Source organism: Sipha flava, unplaced genomic scaffold (genome assembly GCF_003268045.1).
Source record: "Sipha flava isolate LNK unplaced genomic scaffold, YSA_version1 37_pilon_pilon, whole genome shotgun sequence".
NCBI classification, from domain to species: domain Eukaryota; kingdom Metazoa; phylum Arthropoda; class Insecta; order Hemiptera; family Aphididae; genus Sipha; species Sipha flava.
In genome coordinates, this window is record NW_020273087.1 from 525,413 (window position 1) to 539,764 (window position 14,352).

The 14,352-nt window shown below is 28.5% G+C and overlaps 1 protein-coding gene across 3 annotated transcripts; it reads right to left on the reverse strand.

The window, feature by feature from the left end:
* Positions 1-404: 404 nt before the first annotated feature.
* Positions 405-14,145, reverse strand: LOC112688123 (period circadian protein). 3 transcript variants are annotated; one of them, XM_025561163.1, is made up of 25 exons: positions 13,778-14,145; positions 13,591-13,710; positions 12,470-12,541; positions 11,459-11,631; positions 11,209-11,400; positions 10,807-11,079; positions 10,005-10,265; positions 9,737-9,925; positions 9,498-9,652; positions 9,324-9,440; positions 8,685-8,879; positions 8,489-8,604; positions 7,360-7,458; positions 7,137-7,283; positions 6,837-6,948; positions 6,561-6,775; positions 6,336-6,478; positions 4,329-4,447; positions 4,132-4,239; positions 2,816-2,913; positions 2,665-2,746; positions 2,307-2,360; positions 2,126-2,248; positions 1,871-2,005; positions 405-471 (listed from the first exon to the last, which is right to left on the reverse strand). In XM_025561163.1, exons 2-25 carry the CDS (start codon positions 13,677-13,679, stop codon positions 460-462), a joined length of 3,279 nt encoding a protein of 1,092 aa, XP_025416948.1. In that variant the 5' UTR covers positions 13,680-13,710; positions 13,778-14,145; the 3' UTR covers positions 405-459. The 3 variants fall into 3 exon arrangements, with proteins under 3 accessions (XP_025416948.1, XP_025416947.1, XP_025416946.1); XM_025561162.1 differs by having other exon boundaries at positions 11,209-11,391; positions 12,470-12,559; XM_025561161.1 differs by having other exon boundaries at positions 12,470-12,559.
* Positions 14,146-14,352: the final 207 nt, after the last annotated feature.

Here is a 14,352-nt window from a genome sequence, read left to right on the forward strand (position 1 = left end):
TTTTTATATTTTCAAAAATTAATTGTTTATTGTCTTAAATGTTGACGTAGTAAGTCTGTTGATGAGGACAATATCATTGTAAATCATGGCCATACTGGAGAAATCAATCTTTTTTTTCTTTGTTTTCTAAAATGTTATCAATCAAATTGATATTTAGTAATAATTGTTAACAATATTTTCTATATGGGTAGACATTCAATACTAAAATATTTTTGTAATAATATTTAAATATAATAAATTAAAATATCGGTACTTCACTATAGTTTAATTTCTGTAGTAAAATTAGTTAAAATTAAAATTTACAACATTTATAAGTCACTTATTTACTATTTTTTATGAATATCAATTTTTTTAAATCATAGAGATTTTAAATTTTATAAAATTAAATGCATCTAGTTTCTTACATTTCATGAGGCGAGTCTGTTGACGATGATGACAATGGAGTATTTTTCTTATAAATCACGGTCGTTCCTGCAAAATCGGTCTTTATATATTAGTTTTCTAATATATTTTGAAAATCATTTACAATTATTGCTGGTAACATATTATTTATATCTATTTTTTTATACGTAACATAATTTCTGTGAATAATTATGCATTGTAGTCACCACTAGCTGTTAATTTTTACAACTGACATAAAAAACTCTCTTAATTTACAAAGTACCGAACCAACGTGCTCCACTCTCACGGATGATTTTGCATGTTAAAATAAACGTAGGTAAAAACGTTCAAGGGGTTTAATAGGTTAGTAAAATATTTTTTAAATAAGAATTAAATATTAATGTTAAAACGAGGCTTTAATTATTTTCCATAAATAGTTATTAAAAAATTACATTGCTGTATAATAACTTTATCGCCAGTCACTACTTTTAAGTCATTTATCAATCTTCTGGTTACATTTTTACACAAGCGGCTGTCAAACTTTTTTTCAATTTTGTAACCGTTATAGGTAGCTATTATAAAACGCTTTAATTGAGGGTTGCCATACGTCCCAGTTAATCCGGGACAGTACAGATTTTGCGTATGGCATCCCGGTGTCACGATGATATGTTTCAGGACAGCTAATTGTCCCAAAACGAGACTTCAGAAATGTATGTTTGTATCTTATCAAACGCTAGATTGAAAACCCATAATATCATTGTCATGATATAGTACAATGTTGAATAATTGACTAACGTAATCTATTTTAAATTACTTTCCCCGACTAAATGACGAATATTTTTGTCATATATTTTCTACGTGTTTCCGTTCCCTCGCGATAGTTGTAGTTATCGCTAAACGAATCAACCATTATTTCATATTTTGTCAGTTACAGCAATCAATCACTACAGTGTAGTACTGTAGCGTAGAGTATTCATACTGAGGTCAGCGTTAATTTCAGACTTTCTATCCCGTGGTTAGGTTAGTTAGGTTAGGTTAGTGTGGTATGCTGCGGTATGTCATAAGATTAAATAATTAATAAATAAATATATTTTTGTAATAATTGTAATGTCAGTAAGAAATTTATTTTTTAAATTAGTCACGGTTTTTGCCAAATAAATTATAGTAACCCTACTTTAAGTACCACTAGAAATCAAAAACACTAAAATAATGATAATTTATATGAAAAATCATCGAATTTAATAATGAACTAATTTTCTGACGAAATTTTCACGGAACTCAGTTTGAAAACCACTATTTAAATAATATTTAGTTATTTATAATTACGGTGTGCGTGTAGGAAATCGATATCCACCGTATATTTAATGTTTTTACGTAAAATTTATCGTAGAAGTGTCATAATTTTCGACTAAATCTACAATATAAAATACTTTTAAAAACTAAATGAATACGCATTTTCAGTTCAGCCAGATAGAGCAGGGGTACGTACTCGATGCTCCAACTGATTGACCCATTCGTCGTCTTCGCTGCTTAATGTTGAACCATCTTCAAAATTAATTTTAGAATCATCATAGTCATCCATTTCAGCGCATAATTGTCTAAACTGCTCTTTCACTAATGAAGGCTAAAGTCACAAGTTCAATACAAATGTTGATATATTTTAAATGGCCATTCGGTAACAATAATATGTTTTGTAGAAGATGCGAGCCCTGTCTACTATTCATAATATTAACTTTTAACTCACTTGAGTGAATGTTTTTAACGCTTCCATGTCTCTTTGCAATATTTTGTTTACATCTTCTAGTTCTATTTGATACCGGAATATTAAATCTGGGTTTGATTCAATGTTTTCCATCCAGAATGGTTGCTACAATAAATATGAATATTACGCGAATTCAAAATAATTTTACGCAAAACGCACTTACCCTTTTAATAAACTGATCGGTAAATTTGCTTTTATTAAATTCAGATGGCCAATCCTAAAAGTGTTTAAATTTTTAATTATATTTATACTGAGATACGTGTAATTATTTATTCATTGTTTAAGTTTAAAAATATTGTCGATATAACTTTTAAAATATAATTCGTATAAATTCATTAGTTTTATCAACTGAAAATTATTACGTACCAAAATAATAAATTGCTAAAATCTACTGTATTGAATTCATTAAAAACATACTGTGAATGCATTACTAATTGATTATGTTATTTGAAACAAAATAATAGATTATCTCGATAATAACATAATTAAATGAAAATAAAAGTACATCGTTTTATACTAACTTCACGATCACTACTATCGGTTTTGTCGCGCAAACTTAAAGAATAAAAACTACTGTCTTCATACGAGTACAACCGTCCATTACTGTAAATGAAAAAAAACAAATTATAATCACTTATACTTATGTTTGGTAATAGTAATGTACAAAATAACCTAGATTTGAAACTGCCAAATTCTCTTTTAAATTCTGAATCCGAACTTGTTATGATTTCTTCTTGATTTACTTGGAAAGCTTGTGACTCTGTCGTTTTCTTTTTAATCATCGCCATAGTTGTAAAAAAAACAAAAATAACATCATTAAATCATCAAATCATAAACAATTTTATAATTAAATAGATAATATTGGATTTTAAAAGAGTAATTTACCTAAATTTAGTTTCTTTAAGTATATTATATATTTATATCACAATACTAATGTGAGTTTAATAACAAAAAAATTACATTAAAAGGAATATAAATAAAATTTCTGCAAAATTTCTAGTTTTATTTTAGTAAATGAAAATATTTTATGATTTATATGTTTTTATACATAAATATATAATTAAAAATATATACATTTTTTATATTAATTTTGTAATGAAGTGCATCATTCGGTTGTAAAGACGGCACAAATATTTTATTATGTATACTATTTATATGTACGTGATTTTTAAAACCATTTCAAATAAATAAATAACGGTATCTTCGATACCCGCACGAACAACACGGATCGAACAATAAATACTATTGACATCCCTACATTCAAAGAACCACCCAAGATCCATGCCGCCGCGTGTCCCTATATAACAGGAACACACACCACCCTTCACGGAGCTCTTGATCATAGGTCGTCAGTGCATGCGCACCGATTGTAAGATCAACGAAGAGTTTATATGTGCGATTTATTTTGACTTATAATTTTAATCCGTTCGACTTGTGTTTTTCGTATGAGTATTGAAGAGTATCCGGATCCAGTGCAATTAAATTCTGCATTTGTCCTTTTTCTTTCAACCTCACATCGACATCTGAAGGTCTACGGCAAAATAAGTAAGTGCTGCTTTATTTAGCTTGGCAGACTGTACAATTGAGCTGATCGGCTCTCGAACCTTCTCAACCTTGAAAGCCCTTCCTTAAACAAGGAGGAAGGTAACAACCCTTTAATACATTAATACCTCACCGCCTCACATATATACCATCTCCCCCATCTTACATCTCATTCTTACTTCTCCTATTTTATTTTTTGTATTTTTGGGTTATTACAATTTATATGTTTTCTGTTTTACATAGGATACATAATTGTATCTAGTGCCGATTCTAAAATGCCCCGGTCCCCATATTCTCATAATTCCTTAATTTCTCCCTCGCAACGAAAAGTTAGTATTTATCCTGATTGCATGTAAGAACAATTACCTATTATTGATAAAATATTTCTAATAAATAATAATATTAAGTTTTATCTATAACGTTTTCATGACTTTGTTAAATATTACCTGGTAGAATACTGAATGTACATTTGGTGCAGCAGGAACTTGAAGTTCGCTCTGTGGATTAACCGTTTGTTCAAATTGAATACTCTGGGTTGGTTGTTGTAAAAGTAACTGAAAATTATCATATTTATTCGTGGTTTTCATTCGTATACTGTATGCATTTAATAAATTTCACTGTACATTATTAAATAAATTCAAACCTGGTTTTGATAGTAAAAATATGGTTGTAAGATTTGGGAATTTTGAGGAATATGGTTTATCATAGGCACTGTTGCATACAATGGTATAGATAACGATTGAAACAGGTTTGTTATCGGATCTGTAAATCACATATTTTATATGATGAAAAATTATAATTACTTATCATAGTAAATATATTAAAAAAAAAACTATCAATCAAACTAAAAAAAAAAAAGAAAGACAATGCAAACATCTAAAGTCTTATGTTAATCGCACATAAATATATTACATTACATTTGTCATAATTATGCTATACCAATATCCCATTAATACACATATTAATTTTTTAATTTGTTTTTAATTAAACGCTGATTAACTGTTATGTACTAAGCTAATAATTGCAATTCATAAAAAACTTATTTCACTAAAATTCTAATCATTAGTTAAAAAAATAATTTAAATTAATGATCATTTATTGGTATAATAATATTACAGAATGGATTACTGATTTTTTCTATTTGATTTAAGTATTTACCACACATTACACACTTACTAATAAATAATAATGCTTTGTATATAATGAATGTAAAGAAGCCAAATATAGTTATAACTTTCTTAGTATTTTTGGTACATACTGTTTATCTATTATGTAAAAACGGAGGATTTTTATACCAATCTATAAAAATTAAGAAACGTAACTATTGTTTGATAAAAATAATAATGTATAGCATGCTCAGATGACTTTTAATAGATAATAATAATAATACAATTTTTATCAGATGACCTCCAATGGCACTTGTTTCAATATTGATAATAGTTGATAATAGAATAGACGAAATAATAAAATGATCAATATTAAATTAAATTCTACATATTTATGGTAAAAATTAATATCAGTAAGAATAAAAAAAAATGGATTAATAGTTAATTGACCCTGCACTGGCAAAATAATAATTTAAAAATAATAATAGTTACACTGACGGTATAATATTATGCGAATGATAATAAAATGTATGCAATAATAAGGCAGTTTGGTCGATAAATATTAGCATAGCTATTTAGGCACATCACTGGCTTAAATTGTCGCATCGGAATCCATAGATAGTAAAAAAATATATTAAATAAATACGGATAGGTTCTGAGGGTGATATACAGTAATAGATGACTGATGTAGGTACATTGTTTTTATTCATTGGATATAAATGTCCCATTGATTTCGAAAACGGATTAAGACAAAAAAAAAATCGACCCGATAAATTCTAGTCTAAATTTAATTAATGTTACCCCATTATTACATAAAAATGTCCGTTATAAGGTTGATTAAATCAACAAAAAAATAATATACATAAATGTTTACGTTTTGAACTTTGATTAAATTATTTTATTTCTAATTCGTTTTTCGAAACCCATTACACAATTATTTCAAACGTACAAGAACTAAAGTCACCTGTTACTGTATTTCATTCGACTTCTGTAACCTTACCCGGACCCAGTGACGTAAACTGGTTGGTACAAATGTGGCACTTACAAGAACACATCTAAAATGTGGTGGAGCAAACATATGTTTTTGCACCACCAGAAAATCATTGAAAATTTTCAAGAACCAAGAAAATGAGCATACTAAAAACAAAATTTGATTGTTTTTTTTATTAATATTATAATAATAAAGGTTCTTATGTTAAAATAATTCAAAATTTATTTGTTGTTTAAAGAAATATATGGGAAAATATATAATTTATTGGGAAGAATTTTACTTAGAAAATTGGAAAATTGGTGTGTTGGAAATTATAAGTTGAGAAAATACTTCTGCACCACCAGAAATTGGATCCAATTTACGCCACTGCCAGGACCCATGTATCTTCGTGCATACTTTTTATTATACTATTAAATCATTAACTACGGATCCCGTAAACAGTAACAAGGATGTAAGACCCGTCGTCTGTTCCAACGGTTATGTGAGTACGATTATTTGACCAAATTGTTTCATTATCCAATCAACAAGTTACTATTCCCCTATTATAATGTACCTTGATTTTGTTCACACGGATTCTTTGTAGCATATGTACCTTCAAACTCATTGACTTTCGTAGAAATAACATTATTACCAATGGATGAACTATAGTAATGTACTTGATCTGTTAAATCTGGCATTAGTCTGGATAAATCAACCCTGAAATTTCAAATATTAATATTGTTAGCGTTTCGTGATGTCCATAACTCAAATTTAAACAAATTGAAACAAAAATACTAACGTTGTCTGAGAATCTCGTGTAATTTGAGAAGGTGGCCAAATCTGCGTTGCTCTAGCCACAGTATGCGTAGCCGCTACAATATTGTTTGCGTTGTCTTGTGCTTGCGTGACAACAGTAGAATTGCTGTTTTTAAGGTGTTTCTTTTTGGTGAGCTTATATGTGTCACTTTCGTATGCACTCGAGTTGCTACGTTTAACACCATGAATAATATTGTTCTGAAAAATAAAAACATTACAATTGTATAGGAAATTGAATATAATTTTACATCTTATTTACAATCATTTTAGTTTCTTCGGGAACATTTTGTTTTTGTACTCCACTATATTTATTTTTTTTCGTATTACTTTTGTGTTGTTTGACAAGATCGTCCTCCATTATTTTATTGTGTCTGAAAATCAAATAGTTTCAATTATAAATTATAACATAAATTAATTCAATAGTATTTTTTTTCTATCGAATTTTGCTTCAATTACCATTGATTACTGTTATAGTTTAGTACTATTGAATTTTTAAATAAGCAACGTACTATGTAAATATAATTAAATATTTTTCAAACAGATATCTGAAATATCTTACTGTAATAATATTTTTTGAGTAAGCGGTTGTTGACTACTTTTACTTGAATTTTGTTCTGAATAACTTACAGAAAAATTATTGATATAAATATTTGAACTTGGTGTTAAATTTTGAAGTAATGTATCCGACTGACTATTCTCCATATCACTATACCACAAGACATATTAATCATTTTTATATCATTAATTAAATATTTATTTTAAACGGTTTTTTTATTACTAACACGTCGAAAAGAGTATCGATATCCCTTGAGGCTTCTTTAAGATAACTTTGATCGGTCAAATCTTCAACTGAATTCGTTTTTAGATTGCTATTAAAAAATCTAAACGCAATACATAGTTATACCCAGTAAATTGTGTGTATGGTTTTATAATTAATACAAAATTAAATTTGAGCTGTAAACCTTGGCGCAACTAGGGAACAAGGAAATGTCGGGACACTACTGTTTAATAGCATCCATTAAGAATGAATTCAATACATTTAAAAATGCATAGTTTGGGATTACATTTTTTAAATTTAACATTAAGCAATCTTTCACCGAGAAGTCTAGTTACGCCAATAATTGCAAAGAAAAGATCATAGGTTAGAAATTTGTTAAACGACATGGAAATTGATCATAAAATATGCCGGCTCGACAAACAGATATCAGCCGACTTTTCATAAAAAACTAGTCGCGTCTAAGTTAACGAATTGCATCTGCATTTTAAATAGTACACGTGTGTAAGCACAAACAAGTTTATTAGAGTTATTATTTTAGGCGTTCAACGACCATACTCATAGGGATTCTATATGTTTTTTAACAGAATGTTCAGTCTGATAGCAACAATAAAGTAGATTACGAATAATTATACAAATGTTCAGAATGCTATTTTTTTGTGCTGTACAGTCTTTGAGCAATAATAGGACAGTTTAGTGGTTATTTTTTAAACACTTTACGTGAAATACGTTGATATGCGTTGGATTTAATGAGAAAAATGTACTTATTGTACAAACCTAATACGCCATATTAATTCTAACTATTAGGTACAGAGTTAAGACGGGACAAGTCTCATGTATTATAATCAGGCCGTTTCGGGACGCAATTCATTTGCTCGACGACCAAGAGACTCGTTCGACTATTCGAATACCCAGTCCTATGTCCGGTGGCATATTTTTGAAAATACTGAAATCTGATTATGATTGAAGAATATCTGTGTATAGTTACCTGCACTCATTGATAAACAATTTATTTTGTTATAAGTACAGAATGGAAGAAATCGTTGTGTAAATATGTTTACTAACATATTATTGTATTGGTCGAAAGGAACAGCAATCAAATAAAAGTTGTATGCAAAAATATACACGGAAAATACCTTTGGATATTGTTGTTATAATTAAGTTGAGTATAACTCGGTGGTGTTTCTGAGCTAGATTTATTTTCATAGTTGTGATGTGGAGATATTTCACCTAACATCACTGAACCATGGTCCTATTAATAATGCGTTTTATCATTAGTAAATATTGGTAGTTTCTCTATTCGCTATTGTAAAATAAAAAATAAAAACCTACAGAAAAACTATCACATGTTTTAGGTTGAACTTCGACTTTAAAAGGAAATTGAATCGATGCGTCCATTTTTTTTACCAAGCAGTTCGTACATAATCCCATCTTTTGATTTTTTTTCGACGTTTGCTTCTTTATATTGTTATTTAATTTTGTCATTTCATTTATCCAGTGGGAAGCTTCGTTTGCTTCGTAATTATTCTATAATACATTCAAAAAACATATACATTTAATATATGGACAATGTTTTGTTAAAAATATTTATTTTCGTATATCCTATGTTTAATTTATTACGCATTCGTTTAAACTAATAAATCAAACGATATTTCTTCGCTGTAAACGTCCTGAAATTCAATAAAATTGACTCAAATATTTATTTAGTAATTTGGTAAAGATTTAGATGTTATAGTAAAAATAACTTAAATAATTTTTTTTCTAATTTATTTCTTCCTACTTATTATCTCAGCTTACTTTAATAATATATACATTTTATCGTAATTATTATTTAACATACATAATATAATTTATTGTACTTTCCAATCAAATAAACCAAATATAAATTAATCTGAAGTCTTAATATATTTTATTATTAATTTATATTAGTATTCTAATATGTCGAATGTTAAATATTTGAATATTTCATACCTTGTTTAGTACTTTTTTACAATCGTCAAATATGTTAATAGTTTTATTTTCATTAGTTATTTTTTCTCCAGGTGTAACATCATCGACAGGAAATGTTACATCAGGATTAATAGGGCCCTTAAACATAATTAATTATTAATCTTAATATAATTTATTAAAAATTGTATTATTAACCTGGATAACTTTGTGCTTTCCAATGAAAAACTCTGTTCTATCAGACCAAGGGTTAACAAAATTTGACCATTCCGTCTGTACTAAGGCAAAATCGCCATTTTGACATTTAAACCGGTAAGGTTTTCCTATATATGAAATACTTTTATCCCTTATCACTAAAAAAATTTAACGTATATTATATTAAATAAGTAAATGATAAAAATAAAAATGAAATTTTCTAATAACAATTTAAAATTTACTGTTTTCGTGAACTTCTCTAATCATTGTTATATCTTCATGTTTGAAATAGCTAAATATTGATCTACCGATAATATTTTGTGGTAGATAACCAAAATGTGAGATTATTAAATGATCAACATAGCACCATTCAAATAATGCATTATGTTTAGTGATAAAATTGACAGGGCTTTCTGGTCTTTCCTCAGGATCTAAATTTTGAATAACTCACAATTAATAAATTAATTAATTACAATCGTTGTTTTGACTTGTATTCTTTAATGTTATTACATGTGTATGCAGAGTGAACAAGCTGTGCGTTAACGATGAGAATTAATTGAGATCGTGAAATTTTTATTTCATTCACTAAATGTGATGATGATGCAGATACATATGACAAATCTTTAAATGTCGTTGTAAGTTTACAGACTTGATATTGATTTTTTCTTTGTGTTATTGGATATCCAGAATTTAAACCTTTATTCCTCTGCATGTTACAGTAGAATCCATCATTATTCTTAGATTTCAGAAATGTCACTGAGGATGTACCATCTAAATTTTTATTTTTTGTTTTTTTTTATGAAAAAATCACATTTTTAGGTGTTATAATTAATATTAAATACATATTTATATCTATATTAATATATATTTATCAACAGTTAAGAATAACTAAGTTATTCATTTAAATTATACATAAGGTTTTAATCAAATCCCATGGAATGTAGGAGAAAAGGAAAGTGAAATGGATCAAATAAAAAATTATACATAAATAAATTCGTACCATCTTCAACCATTTTTAAAATACTTTTTCCTTAAATACTTTTACTTTTACTTAAAACCTAAAAATATCATTTGTTATTCATGTAGTGCATAAGTAGTAAGTATACAATTACGGTCTAATACTTGCATCATGTTATTTTAACATAGTTAACATAATGTACACATGTATATATTTATAATATACAAGAAAACATGTAGGTATATAATATATTATATTCAATATAATAAAATATCATTTTTTCAAAAATGAATAATACATTTTGAATATCATTAATATTATTTCATTAGTTTAAACACTTTTATTAGAACATACCTTGTTTGGAAACCGTGTAAGGGTCTGTTAGAACAGATGTCACATAACTTATAAATGATATGCGATCATTAGGATGAATAAGATCAACAAATGAACGTCCTTGATACATATCTTTTGGGTAGCCCATATTTTTTTGAATACTATTGGACGTGTTGATGATAAGTCCATCGTTCATGGAAACAATAACACCAAACAAATCGTCATGAACTTCATTTGACTCGATAATTTCTTTTAATAACATTTCTTGATTATTTACTTCTTTCAGAATTGTATCTGAAAATAGTTAAAATATTTTTAAAAAGAGTTTTCATTTAGAATTATTACAAATAATATTAACTAGTGCATAACTATCACCTACGTCAAAAAATGTATATAAATATCAAAAATACTATTAATACAAACCTTTAATGGTAAATCTATGATTACCGTTTGAATTTTCAGTTTTCTGGTTTTTATGATCATGATATGATTGACATAAATTAGCTAAATGAAGAAAAGTTGTACTATTCTGTTCACGATTACTTTTAGTGTCTTCCTTTAAATGCTTAGGCTTATCAAATTCAACTTTTGATGTTGACGGTAAATCTGTCAGATCTCAAATTATAGTAAATATTTTTATTTATTAATGCTTAGGTAATTATTTATAACATACCATCTGTGCTAAATAATTGACCACTTTGAGGTTCAAATTTTGTTAAAATCATTTGTTCGGATTTTAAATTATCATCATTTGATTCTTGATTAGTTGTAGTTTCCAAACCAGACACATATCTTAATGTTGTTTGGTTTTGTGTTTCATTAGATGTATTTAAAGTAGACAGTTTACTAAATATTAAAACGTGTAACTAAAAATGTTTAGATTTGTGTCTTATAAAATATACTTATATATTTGTGAAAAAACGGTAAGATAATAGTTCCATATGAAATACATTTTTTGTGTTTATCGTATAATAATATAGCTTTATTGATATTTGATATAAATTATCCTGCAAGATATATTATTTTAAATGAAAGGTTAGTTTAATATAAATAAAAATAAAATAAATCGATAGCCAAATTATTAAAAAATAATTATATTTATGATTCCAAAATTTTTACAAATGTATTTTTTTTTATTTGAATGTTCTAGAAAAATTAAAGTAGTAATACGAAGTTGTTTTGAACTTCCTTGATGTTGTATATGAGACTTAATTATATTACATTTTGTATACTACGGTTTTACCGTAATTGCGTTTAAACTCTAAACGTTAACCAAATTAGTCTTTTTTTTTAGTTTTTTCTTGCGTCTAGAAATAAGAATCTAATTTAGAAAAACCATTAATAAAAAGTTCTCATTTTAATAGTTACTGCATAATTTTTTTTTTTTTTCATTTAAATAAACCATTATCACTGTCACTCAATACGAACTATTATGTTTCATACTTACTACGTACATAAGTGTATTAAAAAAAAATATAAATCAAAACCTTGATTTTTTTTAATGAGCTTTGATACTAATACTTAAGCTAAAATTATTTTTATATTATTAAATACAATACATTTCATTGAGAAGCATTTATTATACACATAAAACTATTTAAATTGATAAGTATAATTTAATATTTTCAAAATTACCGTATGAGATCTCAGAAATATATAAACGGATATTAATTCAACTATTTACCCTTTTTCAGCAGATTCCGATGTAGTTAATCTTCTTTCGTCAAAACAACTGTCTCCACTAGATGCACTTTGGCTGTGACATAATTTTACACTATGATTAATAAAATAAGTATATTTCATTAACAAATTACATTGGTATTCATAGAGAATATGTTTAGATTACAATATTAATTTAAAATGAAAAATGCAAAATAAAATATATTAACCTTCAACTAGGAAATATTTATATGTGGCTAAGTCAATAAAAAGCTTCAGGTGCCTATCCGATTTCGAATGTTGGCGACCATTCCGGACAGATAGTCTAGATCTTAGTCAGATAGCTATATCGTACGGATTCCGCTAGACAACTCTATCGGCGAACATTTGCTAATGTTTTTTTTGTGTCTAACCAATAGTTATTTGGTCGACATTTTTTTCAAAAAATACCAAAACCACCTACATGCGATTTTCAATTATATACGAAAATCTCACTCATTTAAAAACTATACTATCTACAGTGAACGATTACATAGGTATCGATGAACTTAAATTCTCTACGATTATTATGTTTTAAGTTTGGATGAAAACAAAAATTTAATTTGGTCGTAAACCGGTTTGCCGTAAATGTCATTTTTGTGTAACTTTTCATCAGTTTATAACAATTATTAAAACAACTATCGGGAAATTCACTAAAAGACCCACCCAAAGTGTATCTATAAATGGTATGCCAATGACAATATAACCATCATATCATGGAAAAAAAAATAAACAACATACAATTTTGTAAAAATAACAACATCAACAACAATTCAAAGCGTTAGTTTACACTTTCTTGTATATTTGTACCTCTACCCTTCAAGGTATCATTTCCAAACCGCTCATCGATTTTTTTTAGTCAACGAAATTATCAAATAAATGTCCAAAACTAAATAAAATTATGATTTTGTATCGTTTATAGGAAAATATAATAAATGTACAAAAAATATCATTTTTTTTTTTTTCTCGGTGGTCATAAATATTATATTTAAACTACATTGTTCGTGTGCGTATAAATAATTATCGCACTAAGAATAACAGTTCTTACATTACGGTGTTACGTTTTTTTTTTTTTTTTCGAACACGTGTAATAAAGTTTTGAATTACCTGTATTTCGATTGTAACGACGTGCACGAATAACCGGAATCGTCTCCCGATTGGCTTTGTTTCACCGTGAACTGTTTGGTTTCTTCCATCTTTAAACGGTTCTGCGACTCAAAAACTTATCTGCAACATAAAGCGGGTAAGTGGTTTTTTCTCTCTCTCACTCTTTCCCTTCTAAACAACATCGTACCGCGCCGCGCTAACGTTTTGGTGCGTTTCCGATTTCCGGAGTGGAACTCGAAAAAGAAGTTGAACGCGACGGAAAACTATGTTCACGTAGTGTGTACTCGTTTCGCGTTACGTCCCGGCGCGTGCAGGTACGCGACACGACTGCTGTTACCGTATTCTTAACGGAACGGTTTACTTCTCGTTGTCGTGCGATTTTTATATTTTCTGTCCCGAGAGAAAAACCGAATGATATGGTAAAAGAAAAACCGCTGTTACACCGGTCAACGGAGATCGGGCCGATTTTTACCGGGCGCGTGTCGCGATGCCGGCGCGGTAAACTCGACGCGGTGGACAACGTGAAACTTTGTCGGCGTGCGGTGTCGGTGTGGGTTCGATCGTCGGTCGCGTCGTCGTGCGCGGCGCGCGAACGGGCCGAGGGGCGTCGACTCGTAGGGGATGGCCGATTTGGAGTGGGAGGGTGAGAGCGATGGAAAACCCGAGTGACGCGGCTCGGCGGCGGCGGGAGGAAGAGACCTTTTCGCGCGGCCACGTGGTCGCACGTCTCACGTGTCGCGACCGTACATGTGCGGCCCAACG

Excerpts from the sequence above, each read along its gene's own strand:
- LOC112688123 (XM_025561161.1), bottom strand. The coding sequence starts at position 13,679 with ATGGAAGAAACCAAACAGTTCACGGTGAAACAAAGCCAATCGGGAGAC. Across the intron at positions 11,401-11,458 it reads TCAATTATTTAGCACAGATG|ATCTGACAGATTTACCGTCA; the intron begins GTATGTTATAAA and ends CTATAATTTGAG. Across the intron at positions 9,441-9,497 it reads GAAAGCACAAAGTTATCCAG|GGCCCTATTAATCCTGATGT; the intron begins GTTAATAATACA and ends ATTATGTTTAAG.